Source organism: Sebastes fasciatus, chromosome 12, assembly GCF_043250625.1.
Source record: "Sebastes fasciatus isolate fSebFas1 chromosome 12, fSebFas1.pri, whole genome shotgun sequence".
Taxonomy (NCBI): domain Eukaryota; kingdom Metazoa; phylum Chordata; class Actinopteri; order Perciformes; family Sebastidae; genus Sebastes; species Sebastes fasciatus.
In genome coordinates, this window is record NC_133806.1 from 14,511,027 (window position 1) to 14,534,981 (window position 23,955).

Consider the following 23,955-nt stretch of genomic DNA (forward strand, 5'->3'; position numbering starts at 1 on the left):
CAAGATGGAAGCAGAATACACTGTGTAGCGATTGTCAACCTAAAGCATTATTTTACATTTTGCAGAACATCTTAAATAAATGTGTAGCACCAGACTGAGCCTGTGGGACATCACTCCCAGCACAGCTACACATGCACTGACTGTGACTGAATGTTGTGTTAATGACGTCCGTGCGACCAATCAGGTGATGACAGTCGAGGATCATACCATCAAGCAGGGAGTACAGTACGCGTTGGCGGTGTACAGGTACAGAGCAGGAGGGAGAGGAGGAGAGAAAGAGTGCATTGAATAATTTAAGTGATATATATGCACACATACTAATCGTAGGTCAAAAAAGCACTAAATTTGGCGGAATTAAAAAAAGGCAGAAGTGGTAAAACGAAGAGCCGTTTGGGAGCCGAACGAGCCGGCTCTTCTTGGTGAGCTGAGCCAAATGATCTGGATCACTAAAAAGAGACGAAATTCCCATTACTAGTTGGAAGAGCACGGCTACAGTAATGACTCGAGTAGAGCGGCGCTGAGACATTAACTGTTTGTTTTCTGTGGATAACAACACTCAAGACCTTGTTGTTCATCTTTGTTTTGCAAGAGAAATAGTTTCATAAAAAAAGGGAGGGAGCCAAACATGAATGATAATAATAAAATCTTAAAATGCTCAAAGCTATGTAAAATTTAACAAATTATGGGGGCTCTTTTTGTCATTTTTTGAGAAACCCACTCCAGTAATCCCTGAGTAGCCAGTAGTAGTATCTTCTTTTTCCTTTTTTAAATTTTATTTTATTTATTTATTCATTATTATCATAAAAATATTTATTTTTTTTCTTATATTTTTATATATATGTATGTGTATGTATGTATGTATATATACAGTATATATATACATATATATATATATACAAATTTGCAGCACCCCGATATCTATATCTTTTCATAATATAAACCTACATCTGGGCCAAATGTGTTACTTTTATTGCAAAATGCACAATTGTTATGCTTGACTGCCCCACAATTAAACATGTTTATATAAATGACAAGACAACAAGGAAAGAAAGACAATTGTTTTGTCATAAATAAATTGTTTTTATTTTTGCTCAGAATGCTAGACCAGCACTAGAAGTAGGCCCTGTACACCCATGGTAAACCCAAACACATTGATTTCATTTATTTTGGCTGATTAGAGCACCAATTGGTAATTTTGCAGCACACGTTTTACCTATCTATCTATTTATCTATTAGACAGTGCTAGATGTGGACCCTCTCGGTTCCCTCCTGGTCTTCTGTACACCAATGCTGCAGTGTCTTTCCATGTTGCCTTGAGTCCAAGGAAGCAAAGTCCAATGCATCAGCCACCGCTGAGACATCATCCGCCCAGGTGTCTGTTCCTCCTCCGCTCCTGCTCCCTTGGTTCTTCTGTTTCTTCAGATTTCTGTTTTTTCTTCCCACAGACAAAGACATGGGGTCGCTCCTTTTCCTCTTCCAGCTCTGGCAGTAGGAGAGGCTGATGCTCCCTTAAAGAGAAGAAAGAAAAAGAGACTCAAAACATGGCCCTGCAAAAAAAAAAAATGTATACTATTTTTCCAATAAACAGTGGCGGTAGGTTAACTTATGCTCCTTACTTTCACATAAGCTCTCTTTCCGCCCCTGCATTCGCCTCCTCTCTGCCTTCTCTTGGCCAAACATCATCACATAGACGTCATCCCTGAACTCCCTGTTCATGATCTGGTAGATTAAAGGGTTGATCATGCAGTGGGACTTGGCAAACATAGCAGGGATCAAGGTGACTACAGGTGGGAGACAGGAGAACAGCTGAGGACTCCTGGTCATGGGTTCAGCTTCTTTGTCCATGGTGGACCTGGGCGTGGCGTCACTCGGGCCGGTAATGGAGGCTGAATTCATGTTGTTCATGTTGCTCCACTTGTTCTCAGGATTGTAATAGATTTGTCTGTAATATTCTGTAGCGGTCCAGTTGAGAAATGAGGGGATGTCCAGGATCTTTGGAGCATTTGGAGAGCTTGAGGCCACATCAGTAGACTCCTCCACCACAGTCTGTAAAGATGCCTCTTGTTCATCTCTGGTAATGAGTGCAGAGATCAGAGACACGGCCGCATAGGGCATCCAGGCCAGGAGGAAGGTGGTGCACACCACAGCAGCCATCTGAAATAAACATACAGCTTTATTGTTCCTGCAGGTTGAGCATCAAGGAATCTGAAAATGATCCTCACAGGGTTTACCTTTGTAAGTCTCATGTCTTTGCTTGTGTGACTGACAGAGGAGAACGATATAGATGCCAGAGTGCGATTAGATCTGTAGACCTGAAAACAGAAGCAACAGTTACAAGCATTTTCTTGTATTCCTACAGGGACAACATATATAAAACTTAAAGCCATCATGTGAACTATTTTTAATTCAACTATAGAATATTTTAAAGGATTCTGATAGAGGAGTTTTTGTGAATTTCAGCCCTGTAAATCTGTTAACATGTAGGCTATGCAACGCAGTCTGTGTGGTTCCTCATCTGCGATTGGTCAGCCGCTGATATGAGAACCCAGGTGCAGTTTTGATGTCGACTCTGGCGGACCGTTTTTGTGTCAAATTATTGATTTCTTAAGTGAGTAGCTGTGTAATAAGTGGGATAATGTACAGCTAGCGGGTCGTATTGTTGCAAAATATACCCCTTCAGGGGTCCACGTCGGGGTGCGGCATTGCCCTGTCGGGGTTTATTTCACAACAATAACCGGCTAGCTGTACATCATCCCTTACTTATAGGGGTGCATATTCTTAACAGTACAGTGTGTAGGATCTGTGAGTATCTAGCAGTGTGGTTGCAGATTGCAACTAACTGAGTACCCCTCTCCTCACTCCTCCCTTTCCAAGACTGGGGTAATGTCAGCTGAAGAGTCCAAAACCATGATAACGCATTCGCCTCGCTCAGAGGTCATCCTTACCATAATAACACTACTTTAGGAGCAACGGAAGTCAGACAGCGGCTGGCGGTACCACCGTTTTCCACTCTGCGGCTCACGTTACCGCAGTTTCGCAAGTGTGCCGGAGAACTAAGGCGGCCTTCAGGTAACGTAAAAACGTGAAAGGCTCTCTCTAGAGCCAGTGTTTGGTTTGTCCGTTCTGGGCTACTGTAGAAACATGGTGGAGCAACATGGCGGACTCTGTGAAGAGGACCCGCTCCCTATGTTGATATGAAGGGCTCATTCTAAGCTGACGAAAACACACTTACACTTATACACTAAAGGAAACATAGGTATGAATATTATATTCCATTTCTGCTAATAAATCCCCCGAAAGGTTACACACTGTTCCTTTAAAGAAATGTACAATTAATAAATCTACCACAAACCAACTGACACACAATGAATCAAGGGCCTCTGGGGGCCCTGAGCATCTGGGTCAATAGGGCCTGTTTTTTTTTTTTCTTTGCTCATTTGGTAATCCCTTCATTCCCAGAGGAGGTAGTGGTATGTAGATTGCTGTCTGCCACAGTCTGTCTGCTGTCTTTTTTGTTTTTAACAATCTTTTTTTTTTAACAGGGACGATGGATAGTCATTGTCTGTCCCTGAGTTATCTGGATAGCTACATTTCATCAGCAGTCCCGGGGAAGAAGAGTTATGGCATGTGTTAAAGTTCAGACAGGGGTACAGAGAATAAATATTGCATCACACAAAACTAAAAGCACTTTCCATTTAAAAACACTGCATCTTACAGAAAAAGATATAAAATAATCAATAAGAACTTAAGTTTTTTTCTGTATAATCACTAGGGGGTGCCAGAGTTTCAATTTTCATATTCTAGATTTATCAAGTGACTAATACACCTCAACAAAATGATGACAGAGTACAGACACAGCTCCCAGACCCTCCATTTTGTGTCATGAAGCAGCAGTTGTCCTCACCGTCAAGAGGATGGCCAAATATGAAGCAACGATGGTGAGCGTGGGAATTCCGAAGCACAATACCAGGATGAGGAGAATATAGATCCTGTCGTTTAGAGACGACCTCATTCTCCACCTTGAAATAGAGATAGAGGCAGACTGGTTATCGCTCAAGTGTTTGTCTGCAAATGCATGAAGAATACAAATCAGAGACAGACATCTGCAAACATTTTTTGTACGTAAAACAATAGACTGTAAATGAAATCAGAGATTACCAGTTGATGGTGCAGCTGGTCCCATAAGGTTCTGGTCCATAACTTCCAAAGCCAAAAGCAGGCAGCAAGGCCCAGAACAATGTGTAAACCCACACCAGCGCCAGCGACAGAGACACATGGCGCCTCTCAATCCATTGACCTAGAGAGCCGAGACGCTTAACATATCACCATTTTCTTGAAACATCAGCAGGTTTAATTAACCTTTAGTGTTAACTAAGCAATCATCAATCAATGAATGGCGTTTAAATCAATAACTCTTTAAATCAATACATTTGTTGAGGAAAAGGAGGGTCTTCTACAGACTACAATATTGCGTCAGTAAGGTTTGTGTTAAAGCCTGCGTGGCAACAAGAAAAGCTCCAATTTATTCAGGAGGAGTCAGATGGACTTAGAGTGCAATCATGCTTGTGTGCAGTGGAAGATCTACGACTTGCCATATCTTAAGCAGCAGATCTTCAGGCAGCGGTCCAGAGAGATGAGACAGGTGGTGAGCAGAGAGCCGATGCCAAACACAAAGCCCTGAATGCCATACCAAAGGCACCCTGTCTCCCCAAACACCCAGGCATGACACAGGCTGAAAGAAAGAGGCAGAGGAGGGCTTTAGTTTCCCCGCTCAATGGATCATCACCTTCTGTCTCTGACGAATGGCTGCTGGTCTGGGTGTTGTTTGTAATCACCCTGGATTCATGCCTGGCTATGTATTGGTTGATAACAAAGTTCTGTACCTGGAAATGATGAAAAATGGCCCTCCCAGGAGGCTATAGCCGAAATCGCAAAGGGCCAGGTTGATGGTCATGAGCTCTGGAGGTCTGAGCTTCTTCCGTTTCCTACAGTAGACTAACAACACCGTGCCGTTGCCCAGCACTGATGCAACACCTGGAGAAAGAGTAATGGTGAGGAAAAGAATGAAGAAGTGACTCTAAAGGATCAGTGTGTAACATTTCATGGACCAGAGGGGGAATATAATATTCATAACTATGTTTTCATTAAAGTATAATCACCTGAAATTAAGAATCATTGTGTTTTTGTTAGCTTAGAATGAGCCCTTCATATAGGGAGCAGGTCCTCTTCACGGAGTCCGCCATGTTTCTACAGTAGCCCAGACTGGACAAACCAAACACTGACTCTAGAGAGAGACTTTCACGTTTTTACCAGGTGGCAACCTCCAGGTCTGAGAAGTGAAGCCAATGTGGAAGTGCCATAAACTTGCATTCTTTCTAACAGCCAGCAGGGGGCGACTCCTCTGGTCGTAAAAAGAAGTCTGATTGTATAGAAGTCTATGAGAAAATGAGTCTACTTCTCACCTGATTTATTACCTCAGTAAACATTGTAAACATGAGTTTATGGTCTCAATCGCTAGTTTCAAGTCTTCTTCAATACAGCATGAAGTTCATTTAGTAAATGATGGTCCCATTTAGAGTCAAATAGACCATAAAGCAGGGGATGCTTTAGGACGTGGCTACCTTGTGATTGACAGCAGTCTACAAACCAATGGGTGTCGTCACGGTGGTGATTACGTCCACTTCTTATAAACATTCTATGTTTTTTACGTTACCTGAAGGCCACCGTAATTCTCTGACACGCGTGTGAAACTGCAGTAACGTGAGCCCTCCCGCAACCCTGAATAGGATAAGCGGTTACAGATGATGGATGGATGGATAAAGTACTGTTATTATGGTAAGGACAGCCTCTGAGCGAGGCAGATAGCGTTACCACGGTTTTGCACTCGGCTGTTCACATTACCGCAGTCTTGGAAACGGAGGAGTGAACGGAGTGAGTACTCAGTTGGTTGCAATCTAAAACCACACCACTAGATGCTGCCAAATCCTACACACTGAACTAACCAACCACTCTGCATCCGCCTGAACACTCACTATGACTCACCCTGCTCCACAGAAAGGCAATCAACTCAGCCAGACAAAGCCCAAATTAATATGTTTGACTGAGAGAGCAGAGCGTCTGTTTATCTGTAGCTTCACTGATATGTTGTGCAAACGGTGAAGCAATGAGTATTGTTTCAGATTCAGAGGCAAAGTGTTTGTATTCAGACGGCCTGAACTGTCAGTTTTAATGAGAGTGTAGTCATTTTGACTACTGAATCAAATTAAAACTTTTCTTATCCTCATCACGGGTAAATAATAAGTCAGTCTCACTACACATTATCATATTTTTACATATTTGTGAAGTATTTCTGTCTTTTACAGTGTGCAAATAGGATGGTATTGTAATCACTTGAACACCAATATTCCCATTAAAATGTTCCTTTAAAGGTACAGTGTATAGGATGTGGCGGCATCTAGTTGTGTAGTTGCAGATTGCAACCAAGAGTGTCTAGAAGGTAACTCACAAGTTGCAAAAACATGTGAAAAATCTCACAAGACTTGCTGCCAGATGACCAATCCGAACCTCAACCATCTCGCGAGAGTTTTGCAACTTGTGGGTTACCTTCTACACACGACCATCCGCTTACTCCACCCTTTCCAAGACTGTAGTAACGTGTGCCGCCGAGTGCAAAACTGTGGTAACGCCATTCGCCTCGCTCAGAGGCCATCCTTACCATAATAACACTACTTTAGGAGTAACGGACTTCAGACGGCGGCTGGTGGTACCACGGTTTTGCACTAAGCCGCTCACGTTACCACAGTTTCACAAGCGTGTCGGAGAACTACGGTGGCCTTCAGGTAACGTAAAAATGTGAGAGGGTCTGTCTAGAGCCAGTGTTTGGTTTGTCCGTTCTGTGCTACAGTAGAAACATGGCGGTGCAACATGGTGGATTCCGTGAAGAGGACCCGCTCCTTATGTAGATATGAAAGGCTCATTCTAAGCTAACGAAAACACGACTCTTAGTTTCAGGTGATTATACACTAATGAAAACATAGTTATGAATATTATATTCCATTTCTGCTAATAGATCCCCCAAAATGTTACACACTGTTCCTTTAAATCCTAGAAATGACAGTTTTGCATGATTACATGTGAGCGACAGGGTGTCAGACTGGATTAATGCACAGTTATTCACCTATGTTCCTCTCTTCAACACACACTCACCAACTGCTCTGCATCCGCCTGATCACTCACCCTGCTCCACAGAAAGACAATCAACTCAGACAAAGCCCAAATGAACACGTTTGGCTTATCTGTAGCTGCATTGATTTGTTATGCAAACAATGAAGGTAATGAATGCAATGAGAACTGTCTGTTTTAATGAGACAATGTCTGGTTTGGTCTTTTGCATTGACTACTGAACATAATGAAAACTTTTCTTATCCCCATCACGGTAAATAAGTCAGTCACACACATAAACTTTGAGTTCTCACAACACACTGTCATATTTTGAAATATTTCTGTCTTTTACAATGTGCAACTAGGATGGTATAGCAATCACTTGAACACCAATATTCCCATTCAAATGTTCCTTTAAGTAGGTTTAAAGATATATAAACAATATATTTTCTATTCAGTCTGAGGTAAAGTATATTATATATACTGTGTTTGCTTATTGCCCCACTTCATTGGAGCTATAGTATATTACACTTACTGAAATACTAAGAGACAAATAATCTATGGTGATTAAAGAGGACCTATTATGCTTTTGTGCTTTTAACCTTTAGTTTAGTTTGGTTTAACACCTTTAGTGTGTTAGATTTAGTTTAGTTTCTTGTGCATGTAAAAGGTCATTTTTCAAATCTTTTTTTCAGACATTTTTCAGTCTTCTTTGTGGGACATTTTAAAGACTTTTTTTCAGACATTTTTCAGACTTTTTTCAGACTTTTTTGGGGACATTTTAAAGACTTTTTTTTCTCCAACATTTAAAAAAAATGTCAGACATTTTTCAGTCTTTTTTGTGGGACATTTTTCAGACATTGTTTAGACTTCTTTTCCAACATTTTTCACACTTTTTTTTAGACATTTTTTTTTCAGACATTTTTCACACTTTTTTTAGACATTTTTTTTTCACACATTTTTCAGACTTTTTTTTCTCCAACATTTTTCAAACTTCTTTTTCAGACATTGTTTAGACTTCTTTTCCAACATTTTTCAAACTTTTTTTTAGACATTTTTTTTTCACACATTTTTCAAACTTCTTTTTCAGACATTTTTCAGAGTCTTTTTTGTGGGACATTTTTCAGACTTTTTTTTTTACGGACATTTTTTCAGGCTTTTTTTTTTACCTTTTTCAGACAATGTTTAGACTTTTTTTTCTCCAACATTTTTCAAAAAAAAATTTCAGACATTTTTCAGAGTCTTTTTTGTGGGACATTTTCCAGACTTTTTTTTTTACGGACATTTTTTCAGACTTTTTTTGTGGGACATTTTTCAGACTTTTTTTTTTACCTTTTTCAGACATTGTTTAGACTTCTTTTCCAACATTTTTCAGACTTTTTTTAGACATTTTTTTTCACACATTTTTCAGACTTTTTTTTCTCCAACATTTTTCAAACTTCTTTTTCAGACATTTTTCAGTCTTTTTTGTGGGACATTTTTCAGACTTTTTTTTTTACGGCCATTTTTTCAGACTTTTTTTGGGGGACATTTTTCAGACTTTTTTTTTTATGGACATTTTTTCAGACTTTTTTTTTTTACCTTTTTCAGACAATGTTTAGACTTTTTTTTCTCCAACATTTTTCAAAAAAAAATTTCAGACATTTTTCAGAGTCTTTTTTGTGGGACATTTTCCAGACTTTTTTTTTTACGGACATTTTTTCAGACTTTTTTTGTGGGACATTTTTCAGACTTTTTTTTTTACCTTTTTCAGACATTGTTTAGACTTCTTTTCCAACATTTTTCACACTTTTTTTTAGACATTTTTTTTTCAGACATTTTTCACACTTTTTTTAGACATTTTTTTTTCACACATTTTTCAGACTTTTTTTTCTCCAACATTTTTCAAACTTCTTTTTCAGACATTGTTTAGACTTCTTTTCCAACATTTTTCAAACTTTTTTTTAGACATTTTTTTTTCACACATTTTTCAAACTTCTTTTTCAGACATTTTTCAGAGTCTTTTTTGTGGGACATTTTTCAGACTTTTTTTTTTACGGACATTTTTTCAGGCTTTTTTTTTTACCTTTTTCAGACAATGTTTAGACTTTTTTTTCTCCAACATTTTTCAAAAAAAAATTTCAGACATTTTTCAGAGTCTTTTTTGTGGGACATTTTCCAGACTTTTTTTTTTACGGACATTTTTTCAGACTTTTTTTGTGGGACATTTTTCAGACTTTTTTTTTTACCTTTTTCAGACATTGTTTAGACTTCTTTTCCAACATTTTTCAGACTTTTTTTAGACATTTTTTTTCACACATTTTTCAGACTTTTTTTTCTCCAACATTTTTCAAACTTCTTTTTCAGACATTTTTCAGTCTTTTTTGTGGGACATTTTTCAGACTTTTTTTTTTACGGCCATTTTTTCAGACTTTTTTTGGGGGACATTTTTCAGACTTTTTTTTTTATGGACATTTTTTCAGACTTTTTTTTTTTACCTTTTTCAGACAATGTTTAGACTTTTTTTTCTCCAACATTTTTCAAAAAAAAATTTCAGACATTTTTCAGAGTCTTTTTTGTGGGACATTTTCCAGACTTTTTTTTTTACGGACATTTTTTCAGACTTTTTTTGTGGGACATTTTTCAGACTTTTTTTTTTACCTTTTTCAGACATTGTTTAGACTTCTTTTCCAACATTTTTCACACTTTTTTTTAGACATTTTTTTTTCAGACATTTTTCACACTTTTTTTAGACATTTTTTTTTCACACATTTTTCAGACTTTTTTTTCTCCAACATTTTTCAAACTTCTTTTTCAGACATTGTTTAGACTTCTTTTCCAACATTTTTCAAACTTTTTTTTAGACATTTTTTTTTCACACATTTTTCAAACTTCTTTTTCAGACATTTTTCAGAGTCTTTTTTGTGGGACATTTTTCAGACTTTTTTTTTTACGGACATTTTTTCAGGCTTTTTTTTTTACCTTTTTCAGACAATGTTTAGACTTTTTTTTCTCCAACATTTTTCAAAAAAAAATTTCAGACATTTTTCAGAGTCTTTTTTGTGGGACATTTTCCAGACTTTTTTTTTTACGGACATTTTTTCAGACTTTTTTTGTGGGACATTTTTCAGACTTTTTTTTTTACCTTTTTCAGACATTGTTTAGACTTCTTTTCCAACATTTTTCAGACTTTTTTTAGACATTTTTTTTCACACATTTTTCAGACTTTTTTTTCTCCAACATTTTTCAAACTTCTTTTTCAGACATTTTTCAGTCTTTTTTGTGGGACATTTTTCAGACTTTTTTTTTTACGGCCATTTTTTCAGACTTTTTTTGGGGGACATTTTTCAGACTTTTTTTTTTATGGACATTTTTTCAGACTTTTTTTTTTTACCTTTTTCAGACAATGTTTAGACTTTTTTTTCTCCAACATTTTTCAAAAAAAAATTTCAGACATTTTTCAGAGTCTTTTTTGTGGGACATTTTCCAGACTTTTTTTTTTACGGACATTTTTTCAGACTTTTTTTGTGGGACATTTTTCAGACTTTTTTTTTTACCTTTTTCAGACATTGTTTAGACTTCTTTTCCAACATTTTTCACACTTTTTTTTAGACATTTTTTTTTCAGACATTTTTCACACTTTTTTTAGACATTTTTTTTTCACACATTTTTCAGACTTTTTTTTCTCCAACATTTTTCAAACTTCTTTTTCAGACATTGTTTAGACTTCTTTTCCAACATTTTTCAAACTTTTTTTTAGACATTTTTTTTTCACACATTTTTCAAACTTCTTTTTCAGACATTTTTCAGAGTCTTTTTTGTGGGACATTTTTCAGACTTTTTTTTTTACGGACATTTTTTCAGGCTTTTTTTTTTACCTTTTTCAGACAATGTTTAGACTTTTTTTTCTCCAACATTTTTCAAAAAAAAATTTCAGACATTTTTCAGAGTCTTTTTTGTGGGACATTTTCCAGACTTTTTTTTTTACGGACATTTTTTCAGACTTTTTTTGTGGGACATTTTTCAGACTTTTTTTTTTACCTTTTTCAGACATTGTTTAGACTTCTTTTCCAACATTTTTCAGACTTTTTTTAGACATTTTTTTTCACACATTTTTCAGACTTTTTTTTCTCCAACATTTTTCAAACTTCTTTTTCAGACATTTTTCAGTCTTTTTTGTGGGACATTTTTCAGACTTTTTTTTTTACGGCCATTTTTTCAGACTTTTTTTGGGGGACATTTTTCAGACTTTTTTTTTTATGGACATTTTTTCAGACTTTTTTTTTTTACCTTTTTCAGACAATGTTTAGACTTTTTTTTCTCCAACATTTTTCAAAAAAAAATTTCAGACATTTTTCAGAGTCTTTTTTGTGGGACATTTTCCAGACTTTTTTTTTTACGGACATTTTTTCAGACTTTTTTTGTGGGACATTTTTTCAGACTTTTTTTTTTACCTTTTTCAGACATTGTTTAGACTTCTTTTCCAACATTTTTCACACTTTTTTTAGACATTTTTTTTCACACATTTTTCAGACTTTTTTTTCTCCAACATTTTTCAAACTTCTTTTTCAGACATTTTTCAGTCTTTTTTGTGGGACATTTTTCAGACTTTTTTTTTTACGGCCATTTTTTCAGACTTTTTTTGGGGGACATTTTTCAGACTTTTTTTTTTATGGACATTTTTTCAGACTTTTTTTTTTTACCTTTTTCAGACAATGTTTAGACTTTTTTTTCTCCAACATTTTTCAAAAAAAAATTTCAGACATTTTTCAGACTTTTTTTTTACGGCCATTTTTTCAGACTTTTTTTGGGGGACATTTTTCAGACATTGTTTAGACTTCTTTTCCAACATTTTTCAAACTTTTTTTAGACATTTTTCAGAGTCTTTTTTGTGGGACATTTTTCAGACTTTTTTTTTTTTTTTTACCTGTAGATTCAACGTTTTTTCACATTAAACTCGGTGAAATTACAGTTGAGTTCAACCAAAGCACACTTGGTGATTGTTGTAAAGAGTAACGGCGACAGTTTAGGTGAGTTTTACTTTGTTTCTGTCCAGTTTGAATGAAATGTTTTATGCTGTGGATGATGGAGCAAGCTGCACGGAGATGGGGGGAAATCGTACTTGGGCAGCTTGGCGGAGGTCTGCGCTCTCCGAGTGCCATTCTAGTTAGTATTATATATTTGGTATTTTTGGAAACTTGGGATCCTGACTAGAATGTCGCTTTTCTTCAAAACAAGAGTGGATAAAATCTCATCACTAAAACAAACCTGAGACAGACATAATGATAAAAGTGTTCTCTGAAACCAGACTTACCTGTGAAGGTGAGGAAGGCAGCGACGGCTAGGTCTGCATAGGGGGACAGTTGGGAGAGGAACAGTGGATGGATGGACGAGGGGACAAACCAGGAGCCATTCTCTCCCATGGATGAACTGCACCGACCCACAGCAGCATACAGAGCTTCAAAAAGACACTGACGGCACAAAAACAGAAGAATTTAAAACACTGTGACACTACGACGACTACAAAGTGGAATTAGCTGCTTGTCGAAGAAACATTTTCTCATGTCATGCAGCACAGGTATTAGTATACTCTGTACTCTGATCTCTGCGTGGTTTCAGCTGAAGATTTTCACTCAATTTTAATCTCTCTCTTTAAAGCTCTTAATGTGCAAAAATTACATTTTAAACATCCAGCTTAAGAGAACACAGAGCTTTTAAAACAGGATAGTGAGCGACGGACAGCACGATATTTTACAGTGCAGAGCTCTAAGTTTCAAATTATTATTCAAATTAAAAATAATATTTTTCTGTCACTGCTCATGCAAACTTAAAAAAAACAACACATTTCTCTCTCCTCTGCTGACTTTTTATTACTGTAATTAGATTCCTTGAGAGGTGGTTCTTCAGACATAAATAATGATAACATGTTGACAGTTATATAGAAGATTAATGTAAATTAATGCAGATCTTGTAACGCCATTGTGCCACCTCTGGCTGACAGATCTTCTCTGATTGCAACATAACGAGCAGCTTTATTGGGAAGATCTGACATTTCTTCAAATATTATACAGTTTTCCATTATTTGTTAATGTTTCATGATTATCTTGGGAATTTCTTTATGTTCATTTAGTTTAATTTGTGTATACAAAGTTATTTTACAAACATTTTTATTTATTAAAAAACACATATATTTATTTTCCTTGTCTTTTTTCCTTTTGTAAACTAATTTCAATGCCATGTTATTACTGTCACTGTCATTATTTGTTGTCTTTTTGTTTTTGAAAAAAAAAAAGGATTATCTTGGGACCCCATATAGTAGAAGTGTGAATCAGAGGGGTGTCTGTCTATGTAAAAGAATACCAGGAAGTATCCTGTTACTTAAGATAAATAAATGAGTAACTATAAAAATAAAGGTTAGTTGATGACTCTGCGTAATAAGTGGTGACAGGGAAAAAACAAGGACCCTCTCCTCAATCATTTTTCCCAGCGGGCAGTCAGCTGAGTCTCATGAGTGATAAAGGGTCAAAAGGTGATGAACTCAGTGATAAAAAGCTAAATGAACACAGTCACATCAAGACAACAGCAAGGTGATAAAATAGAAAAGGGTTTCCTGTGATAATCAAAAGGTTTTTCTTTAATCTTTTCTTCCCTCTCTGACCGAGATGTACATAATGCAAACACACACACCTGCAGGAAAACATTAAAACAAGCATCACTCACCTTCCTCTAGTCTGCCAGTCAGTCCCTTCCTGTGATCTCTCTCTCTCAGCTGGCCTTTATAGCAAAGATTGTCTCTTATATATTATCATCTTAATCTTAATCTCTGTAAATCCATGTGGCACTTCTCTGGAGAGCTGGAGAGAAAAGTCTCTGTTGACAATCTGGCTTAGAAATGATCAGCTCTTGCTGATCATTTCTAAGCCAGAGAGAGAGAGAGAGAGAGAGAGAGAGAGAGAGAGAGAGAGAGAGAGAGAGAACAGAGAGTGAGAGAGAGAGAGAGAGAGAGAGAGAGAGAGAGAAACAGAGAGAGAGAGAGAGAGAGAGAGAGAGGGTGGAGTAGGGCGAGAGTGGGTGGGTTTTTCTTGAGAGTCTCTGACCCGCTTTGTATCTCCGCTCCCCCCATCTACTGAATCTATATTATCCCTTTGTATGGTTTTGAATACATTTCAATCATCTCTGTGAAAGAAACTGCATAATGTTTGGGTTTAAAAGGACTCTTCACACAGGATATAGGACATATTGTCAGATGGTCATTATGGAAGAACCGTGGCTTCAATTTTGAAGATAAAAGGAAAGGCAGAGAGCAGATGTGTTACAAAATACTGACATTTATAAATAAATATGTTTGGCTCAAAGTGAACTTCGTTGTCTGATCTTCCATTTTTCCAAAATATGCTCAAAGTACCAAAGAAAAGGTTAAGTGTTGTAGTAAATGTACTCATTTTGAAGAATGCCCCCCTTCAGAATAAAATATATTATGTTATTGAATTATAGATGCAATAATAAGTGAAATACTTAAATGTACATATTAATGCAGCTGGTAAATATGGGGCTTATTTTGGTAGAGTTGGGGCTTATTTTATTTTTGTTATTCTATTATTTTATATATATATATATATATATATATATATATATATATATATATATATATATATATATATATAAAATAATATATAATACAATAAAATAATATATATACGTATATATATATATGTATATATATATATATATACGTATATATATATATATGTTCACCAATGGATCAATAAAATTGTATCTTTATCCACAATAGTACATCATAATTTATTTGTAGATTATTATATTATATGTTATTATTATGAATCTATAAAGAAACTATCGGTATAAAACAAATGTACTGGAGTAAACGTGCAATACTTCCCTCAGAAATGTAGTGGAGGAGTATAAAGTAGCATGAAATGGAAATACTCAAGTAAAGTACAAGTATCTCACTTGAGTACAGTACTTGAGTAAATGTACTTACTACCACTGATTGTAAAGGCTGTTCTCATATTAATATTATATATTTTACTGGAGGAATTAATCACATTGTTGTCTTGATCTGATAGAAATTAATGGTTTTGTTGTGAAGTCATCAATATCCTAAGACCTTTCACAAAAAATCTATTTTCCGCGAAACTCAAATAGAGTTCAGTTTAGAGCTGCAACTAACAATTATTTTCATTGTTGATTAATGTGTTGATTATTTTCTCAATTAATCGATCAGTTGTTTGGTCTATAAAATGTCAGAAAATGGTGAAAAATGTTGTTTCCCAAAGCCCAAAATGACGTCCTCAAATGTCTTGTTTTGTCCACAACTCAAAGATATTCAGTTTATTGTCATAGAGAAGTAAAGAAACCAGACAATATTAACATTAAAGAAGCTGGAATCAGAGAATTAACTTTTTTTTTTCTTTTAAAAAATTACTCAAACCGATCGATTATCAAAATAGTCGGCGATTCATTTAATAGTTGACAACTAATCAATTAATCGCAGCCTTAGTTTAGCAGAATGAAAACATCCTTTGAAAGGAAAACACCACTAAACTTCCTAAACACTGTTGCTCTTATTGAGCATATTCATATAAACAATACATCCTTCTCTTTTAAGGTCAGTCGGTGGAGCTCATGTCTTATTCTCTAGGAGCTCTCAGTGATTAATGAAAGTGACTGATAGCCTATAGATGGATCAGTGAGCAAAATTGCAAAAATAACTTGTTACATTAATTTGCCACACTTTGTAAATCACCTGCAGGCATAATTCATAAAAGCCTCATATTGAACCATAATAGTGGGCTTTGTGTTGGCCGTACTCTCCCAGAGGGATCAGATATTGAACCGGACTAAAAGGGAGGCAGAGGGGAAATTGATATTATTATAATAGAGTAGATCATGTGACCGTTTTATAAAAGCTATTAAGAGGAATCAGTATATTCCCACAGGAGGAAAATTCTGAGATATATCGCTCCTTTGCTAATGTCACTGACCTATACAAGAATCCATCTGCAGATATCAGCACTAATCCCAGAGGAGCAGTTTAAATTGAAATATCCTGAGCGTTGATAAAAGAGAAAAGGAGGATGTGATTCTCACAAACAGAGGACTTTATTCCACCACTGACTGCAGTACTTCAGTACTACAGACAGACAAATACTCACACCTTTACTCCATCTCTCACACAAGAACAGAACAGGTAATTCAACAAATACAAAAAAGTAATTGGTCACCAATTTAAATCTTTTTCATTTGCTGTCTGTGGGACCTTTCCTCAGGCATCTGATGTGGGTCGACTAGTTGAAGGAACCAGACAGAGTCATAGAAAACACAGTGGCTTATTGTGGATGTATAACTCTGGTATCAAGAGAATGTGGGTGATGTGGCGTAGTGCAGCGACGAGCGATCGGCGGGTCAGTTTACTCCTTGGAGGCCATGTGGGCCATCAGGTCGCAGACGCGGTTGCTGTATGCGAACTCGTTGTCGTACCTGGTTACGAAGCAAGAAAAAAAATGAGTCAATGCGCATCAACTGGGATTAGATATTTGGATATGAAAGTAATCCATGCTGAAGGCATACCATGAGACCAGCTTGACAAAGTGGTCGTTGAGGGCGATGCCAGCGCCGGCATCAAAGATGGAGGAGTGGAGGTCGCCGTTGAAGTCTGTGGAGACGACCTGCAGGAGAGCGAAGAGGAGGACGCCACATTAACAAGAATACAGATGAACAAGACAGTTTAAAGATCAGTTATAAAGAGAGATGAACACATACCTGGTGCTCTGTGTATCCCAGAATGCCCTTCATGGGTCCTTCAGCTGCGGCCTTCACGACCTTCTTGATGTCTTCGTATTTGGCCTGTTAAATTTATTATTATAAAAAATAAACATTAAAAAGGACACGTTTTGTGTTATTCCCAAATTTGTATCATCCTCAAATTCCATGAAAAGACCAAAATCCCTAAATCAATCTCTCAATACTTTGACTTCCTGTCTGTAACCCTCAAGCCCATTGGTTCCTACTGAAGATGTACATTTTAAATTAAAAATATATTTTTTTATCATTATTATTTTTAAGCAAAGCAAAATAAAATAAAACAGGTGATTTAACATTGACATGGCACAGCATAGATAAATAGACTCCGACAGACGATAGGAGATATAGGTATGGTGAATACGTTCTTGTTTGGACTTTGAAACATTGATGTAAAATAAAAACAATTGATAAAAGAAAAAAAGAGTGAAAAAATAATGTGGATGAATAAGTATCGTCAGTACTTTCAAAAAATATATAATAAATTAAAAGGAACTGACAGAGATGTGTTTACAGGGGACTAGGTGGGAAGGAATATAGTGTCTTTTAAGAAAGGCAAAGGTAATATTACTCAAACAGTACATTTGTTGGGAACTATTTTCAGTCATGGATTAATACACGTTTTGTGTTATGACAGGACGAAGTACGTGAGGTTGACTCAAAATAAACTACACTGCCTCATTGACATGAACATGAGCACCGTAGTCTATAAGGGAAATACTTATTACTAGGAGAAATCGCGATAAAAAACACTCACAATAAGTTGATTGCATTGAATTTCCATTATCGGGATAACCTAAATATCGTTATAGGAGTGAATTGAAAAAGCTGTCTACCTCACCATCATGGTAGAGAAATGAAAAATAGAGCCCACTTTTAACAATAGGCCTACAGGAATTATGAAGAACAAAACACACAATGTTGCTACTTTTTATTGTATTTCTGAAAAAAAAAGATGTGTACTATCTGTGATGCAGTAGAAATATGTTTCTTGACAAAATGTAAGGTAAAGTGATTACAGTATGTTTCAGTGCCATTTTAAGAGTTTTAAGCATATTTTGATGATTATCGGGATAATATCGTGAATCGCAATTATAGTCCCATTCCTAAATAAATCCATTGCTTGTTTTGGTCTTTTCACTGAATTTGTGGACGTTAAGAAAAGCATTAAATATCACCAGACTTATAGTAAAATACATTTTAGTTTGTTAAATGTTATGAATAGTTTGTGGTCACTCACGGGTTTCTCCAGACGGACTGTCAGGTCGACCACGGACACGTTGGGGGTGGGGACACGGAAGGCCATGCCGGTCAGCTTGCTGTAAAATACAAAACATACAAGGTCACAAACTAAACTCACTGATTCAGTGCAAGTCCTGCTCATACAATAACACATTAAAATGCAATAAAGCTTTTGGCGCTGACCCGTTGAGCTCAGGGATGACCTTGCCGACAGCTTTGGCAGCCCCGGTAGAGGCGGGGATGATGTTCTGGCTGGCACCGCGGCCGTCCCTCCACAGCTTGCCAGAGGGACCATCCACTGTCTTCTGGGTGGCGGTGATGGCGTGAACTGTGCTCTGATGGGCAAAGACACAGAGAGGAGGATGATTAAATATGGCTTAACCCCCCCTCTAACTTTGTAATATCGTGTTGGGCTGTTTGTAATCTGGTTTCAAGGGCTGCTGAGCATCTCTCTGCCAGATTGTTCAGAGTGATTTAATCCTCACCATCAGACCCTCAATGATGCCGAAGTTGTCATTGATAACCTTGGCCAGGGGGGCCAGGCAGTTGGTTGTGCAGGAAGCGTTGCTATGGAGACACAAAGTAACAGCATCAGTTAACTGAGGATTTTCAAAATAAACCTAGAGACGTTTTAGTATGACAAAGTTCAACCTAAATCTTTTACACATCAGAAGCAGATGTACGACGAGTGAAACGCTCAATAATAATGCACGTTTTCAAATTCAAAAACTGAATTTCAATTTCAAACCACTAAAGGTGCAGTGTGTAGATATGAAGGACTCATTCTGAGCTAACGAAAACACAACGATTCTTAGTTTCAGGTGATTATACACTAATGAAAACATAGTTATTAATATTATATTCCATTTCTGCTAATAGATCCCCCAAAATATTACACGCTGTTCCTTTAAATATACAAAAACATAACAGAGTGTCTATTTGCACCCGGGTGAGAATAGTCACACGGAACCTACTAGTAGTATTTGTAATATAAAAAAGCGACATGTAAGGAGTAGGTTGTGTTGGATGAATCGTCAAATTCAGGACTATCACCCCTGAGACTGAGGTTTGAGTCCTGTGAGAAGCCTATTTTTCCACTTAGTTGACTTTTATTTTCTGTTTTTTTACATTATTATTTTTAGTCGCAATTTGGTTAGGTTTAGGCACCAAAACTACATGGTTAGGTTTTGGAAAAATATACATACAGTACATATACACATACAGTATCTAATATGTACCCAGGCATAAATAATAGCATTGTTGACTACGGACCCCCGGGTGCTTGTCTCTGCCATACACCCGGGTGTAAATAGCCACATGGGCTGTTCCGCACCGGGTGTAAATAATATTGTTGGCTACGGACACTTGGGTGCTAATAGCATCTGCCAAAACATAATGACCAAACAGTCTGTGAGATTCTTTCTGGTTCTTACCTGACAACCGTCAGGGACTTGTCGTACTTCTCGTGGTTGACGCCCATGACGAACATGGGAGCGTCAGCGCTGGGTGCAGAGATGATGACTCTCTTGGCACCGCCCTTCAAGTGAGTCTGCAATGTGTTTTGAAATAGTATTTAATCTTTGTCCTTTTTGGCAAATTGCACGGTACATGTACATTTTTCAACATTAAAAGAGTTTGGACTGCAGGTTTGTGATACGTACAGAGGCCTTCTCGATGGTTGTGAACACACCAGTGGACTCCACCACGTACTGGGCACCAGCATCACCCCATTTGATGTTAGCGGGGTCCCTCCTGAAAAAAGAGACGCATAGAGAAAAGAAACATTAAGAGTCGCAATAAATGCTCACTCAGTTCTCTCTTTTAGTGATATTGTAATTAAACTGAAAAGCTTTCTACATTAAAAGCCTGGTTAGTGAACTCACTCGTGGAAAACAGTGATCTTCTGCCCATCGATGATCAGCTTGTCACCCTCCATCTTGACCTCACCCTTGAAACGCCCGTGGGTGGAGTCATACTTGAACATGTAGACCTAAAAGAAGAGGAAATGTTAAGATGAGATGAGGACGGAGACGGTTTTCACCAAATTATGGACATCATTATGGATGATATTTGACATTAATTCACATATAAAGATGAAAGGCACATATCTGACTCCATAATTAATTTAGCTAGGGCTGCAACTAACGATTATTTTCACTGTCGATTAATCTGCCGATTATTTTCTTGATTAATCGATTAGCTGTTTGATTTATAAAATGTCAGAAAATGGTGAAAAATGTCAATCAGTTTTTCCCAAAGCCCAAGATGACGTCCTCAAATGTCAGGAGTAATCAGAGAATTTTTACATTTTTTTCTTTAAAAAAATGACTCAAACTGATTAATCAATTATCAAAACAGTTGGCGATTAATTTAATAGTTGAGAACTAATTGATAATCGTTACAGTTCTAAATTTAGCCAGTGTGCATACACAAAAGATAAATGAATGCACTCTCCTTATCTGGATGGCAATTACATGAACAAATTTCAAAATTCATCATATTCTTGGGTGATTCTCGTCTTCATCATAACCTCCAAGCTTCTAGAAGAACTTAAAAAGCCACCAACTATCACCTAAAGTTTACCTAAATTTACAAGCATGTGGCTGAAGGCTGGTGTTGATTTCAACCCATGATCCTGCTGTGCGTTCCAAAGCTCATACTACCTACTATTTAGTAGATCAGAAAAAGATTTAGTATGTCCCAATACATAGTATGTCAAATGCAGTATGCCAAAAATACCAGGATGTCCTACTACATCCGGTCACATTTTGCAGTACACAAGCCAGCATGCTCTTCTGGCTATTCTGACCCACAATCCTCTGTGCAGCAGATATATGAGCAAGAGGATCAAAGTTCAAGGCGCAATGTTATGACGAAGTAGTATGTCCCAATTGTTTGCATACTGCATGCAACAGTACGTACTTTGTAAGGGCAGCGACAGTATGTACTAAAAGTAAAAAGAAAAAGTGTGTGATTTGGAACGTATATTTCAAGCAATCTTCTTTACGTACCATGTACTCCAGGTCGATGAAAGGGTCATTGATGGCCACAATCTCCACCTGCTTGGAGGTGAATGCAGCACGGGTCACCAGACGACCGATACGGCCAAATCTGAAAAGTGAACAGTGTTGTTTCTTAGTCTGGCCTCTAGATGGTGATGTGATACCACGTAACTCTGATACCAAAGTCCCTGGGTGATGTGATCCCAGTCATGTCTCAGAATCACAGTGAAATAAAAGCACAAGGTGGTTATTAGGTTGAAATTATCGGTCTGAAAATCAGTCGTGAATATCCAAAACTGTTTTGTTTTTTTATCACTTCAACCTAAGCATGTCCTACTTTACATTAGTGTTAGCTTATTTCCTTTGTGTGGGACACATATAGTCCTCATGAGACCGGAGACCACAGCTGAAGAAAGGGCAGAGTTCAGGAGAAGGGGCCGAGGGAGGTGTGTGTGTTGCACACCCTCCTCTCTCAGGGCTAAAGTCGAAATGAACCTTTAATGTGCTAATCCTGGTGACGGCAATGCACTGTTTGATCAGAAGGCTGAGTTACTTTTTAACCGCGGGTCCAAACTCCTGGCACAGACACACTCTGTCCTCAGACACAGGGGGAGGAAAGATAATGAAACAGATAGGGAGGACTTTAGCGTCACATTATGTGTGTTCAATAACATTTAAGTTATGCAGCTATTGCTTCAGACGGCAGAAAAATAATCCCCCTGTTGAATGACCCACATGTCGGAGCCACTGCCCACATTGTTATCTGCTGAGAGGCCAAAGTTCAAAGATCAAGGAAAACATGGGAACAGCTGGGTGACACAGGCCCGCAGGTTGCTGCACGTCCTCCATTACAAAACACTTTCTTCCTCCGCTGCTATACAGCGTCACTATTAATTAATCACAGAGAGACGTATTCCTCCATACAGACGGCTACAAATGCTGAGGAATTGTCTCACAACTTCAAACACTCTAAAATGTTATTAGCTTAATCTTTTAACTGTCTTTAGTATCAAACTGTAGGGTTGTATGCTCGTTTATAAATATGTTATTTCAGAAAAATAATTCAGTCATTCACTCATATCCTACTAATCTGATCGTCTTCATCTTCCTTGTTCTAGTAATGTTGATTTTCATTTCGATACAGATCTGTTTTTGTAATGGAATTCAAACTCACATATTATCCATAATCTTTGTATACTTAAAAAAAAGTTTGTAGTGGTCTTTCTATCCCTTATTATTTTTTATTTATATTTAATGTAATTCTGTTTTTTACCATGGGTTTTTAGGAGAGGTATCTGTATAAGCGTTTTAGCTCCTGCACAAGCTTTTGTTTACTTTAAATTAAAGTATATGTAGGTAAAGTTGTAATGTGCAAACTTTCAAACAAGAAAATCAACTTTAAGAAGCACAGAAGGTGCATTTTGAAAACTGATCACATCACATTAAATCACTGTTAAATGTTCGCTGTGTGCACAGATGAGAGGGGAGTGGCACACAATCTGGCCTAATAAGTGTGTGTTGCTTATTTCGTTAATTCTGTCAAATAAATGGATGAAAATGAGCTCTTACCCATTGATACCAACTTTCACCATTGTGCCTGGGTTGTTCTAGTCCTCTGGAAGGAAGAGAAAAACAATGCATCCTGTTAAATACTGATAAAGCAACATTTATGATGCCATATATTAGCTCTCACTTGATGAGGGACAGAGTTTCTGCATCTAGGTATTCCTCTGATAAGCTCTCTGTGACTACAGTCCAAGTAAATCTGCTACTAGACCAGAACTTTCCCTGCAGGAGTAGAAACTACTAAATCTGTGCACTGAAGCATCCTCATATAAGCAGCAAGAATTACATTTAAAACAAAGAGTATAAAGAAAAGTGAATTTGATTTAACATTATGACCACATTTACTTCAATATTAGTTTAAATAAAGCCCATGCAGATTGTCCCATAGCTGATCTAGATCAAGTCCTGCAGCCTGTTTCTGATGTCCTGCAGCTTCCTCACCCTCTCTGTCTCAAATCATGTATTTGAAGGTATTTACCGTTTGTGAGACGCCTCAGTCTGTCTTGACTCCGGGTGTGAGTGGGGAAGAGCAAAGGTTCAGCAGTGTGTATTTATGATTGAACCAGGGTTTGAAGCCACGCCCCCCTCTGTGGTCACCTCTCCTCGCTCCGCCCCCCTCTGAATGTCAAGGTCACCAGCCTGCACAGAGACATGCAAGCTGGCCTCTGCAACTTAAAAACCCCAGAAGTTTCTGTCTCTTCATCCCATCTCTGCTGCTAATAGTCGGCCTAAAGCTCTGAAATAATCTGACATTATTCCAGCTATTCCACTTTCATGTGTTTCCACCTCCCTGGACTCTAAAGAGGTCTGGATATAGACACTCAGATATTAAAGTCCTCAGATAGTGGACTGAAAAAAGAGAGGCATCCCTTCGCTGACCTTCTCAGTGAATACAGTCACACGACGGATCAAATCTCTGTCTTCCCTACTGTGACATTTACATGTCCAAAAGGCCGTGACCCTTCACTTTCAGACTGTCGGTTCTTCCTCTGCCTCTCTCCATCTCCTCGAGCATCTCAACATGAACTCATGATCATTACGCATGTGCAGAGGAGGCGTCTTCGGTCTGTTTGAATCCATGTCGGGTTATTTAGAAATGAGTTTCCTTTATCTGAATAAAAGTGCTGCACTTAATGTCTGTGTCTTCACTTCTATTCATTGAGCAGACAATACGACGAGGCTG

General features: G+C 37.4%; 2 protein-coding genes across 2 annotated transcripts; both read right to left on the reverse strand.

The window, feature by feature from the left end:
- Positions 1 to 1,085: 1,085 nt before the first annotated feature.
- opn9 (opsin 9) lies at positions 1,086 to 13,986 on the reverse strand. Its single transcript, XM_074652434.1, has 9 exons — positions 13,861 to 13,986; positions 12,455 to 12,611; positions 4,884 to 5,034; positions 4,593 to 4,732; positions 4,159 to 4,297; positions 3,905 to 4,019; positions 2,232 to 2,312; positions 1,617 to 2,154; positions 1,086 to 1,508 (listed from the first exon to the last, which is right to left on the reverse strand). The coding sequence occupies exons 2-9, from the start codon at positions 12,561 to 12,563 to the stop codon at positions 1,243 to 1,245; spliced, it is 1,539 nt and encodes a 512-aa protein (XP_074508535.1). The 5' UTR covers positions 12,564 to 12,611; positions 13,861 to 13,986; the 3' UTR covers positions 1,086 to 1,242.
- A 2,255-nt stretch (positions 13,987 to 16,241) lies between these two features.
- Positions 16,242 to 23,364, reverse strand: gapdh (glyceraldehyde-3-phosphate dehydrogenase). The gene is made up of 12 exons (XM_074653302.1): positions 23,251 to 23,364; positions 22,776 to 22,821; positions 21,216 to 21,315; positions 20,088 to 20,194; positions 19,866 to 19,956; positions 19,638 to 19,753; positions 18,690 to 18,771; positions 18,388 to 18,539; positions 18,203 to 18,281; positions 16,924 to 17,007; positions 16,732 to 16,829; positions 16,242 to 16,641 (listed from the first exon to the last, which is right to left on the reverse strand). The coding sequence occupies exons 2-12, from the start codon at positions 22,796 to 22,798 to the stop codon at positions 16,572 to 16,574; spliced, it is 1,002 nt and encodes a 333-aa protein (XP_074509403.1). The 5' UTR covers positions 22,799 to 22,821; positions 23,251 to 23,364; the 3' UTR covers positions 16,242 to 16,571.
- Between the last annotated feature and the right edge of the window lie 591 nt (positions 23,365 to 23,955).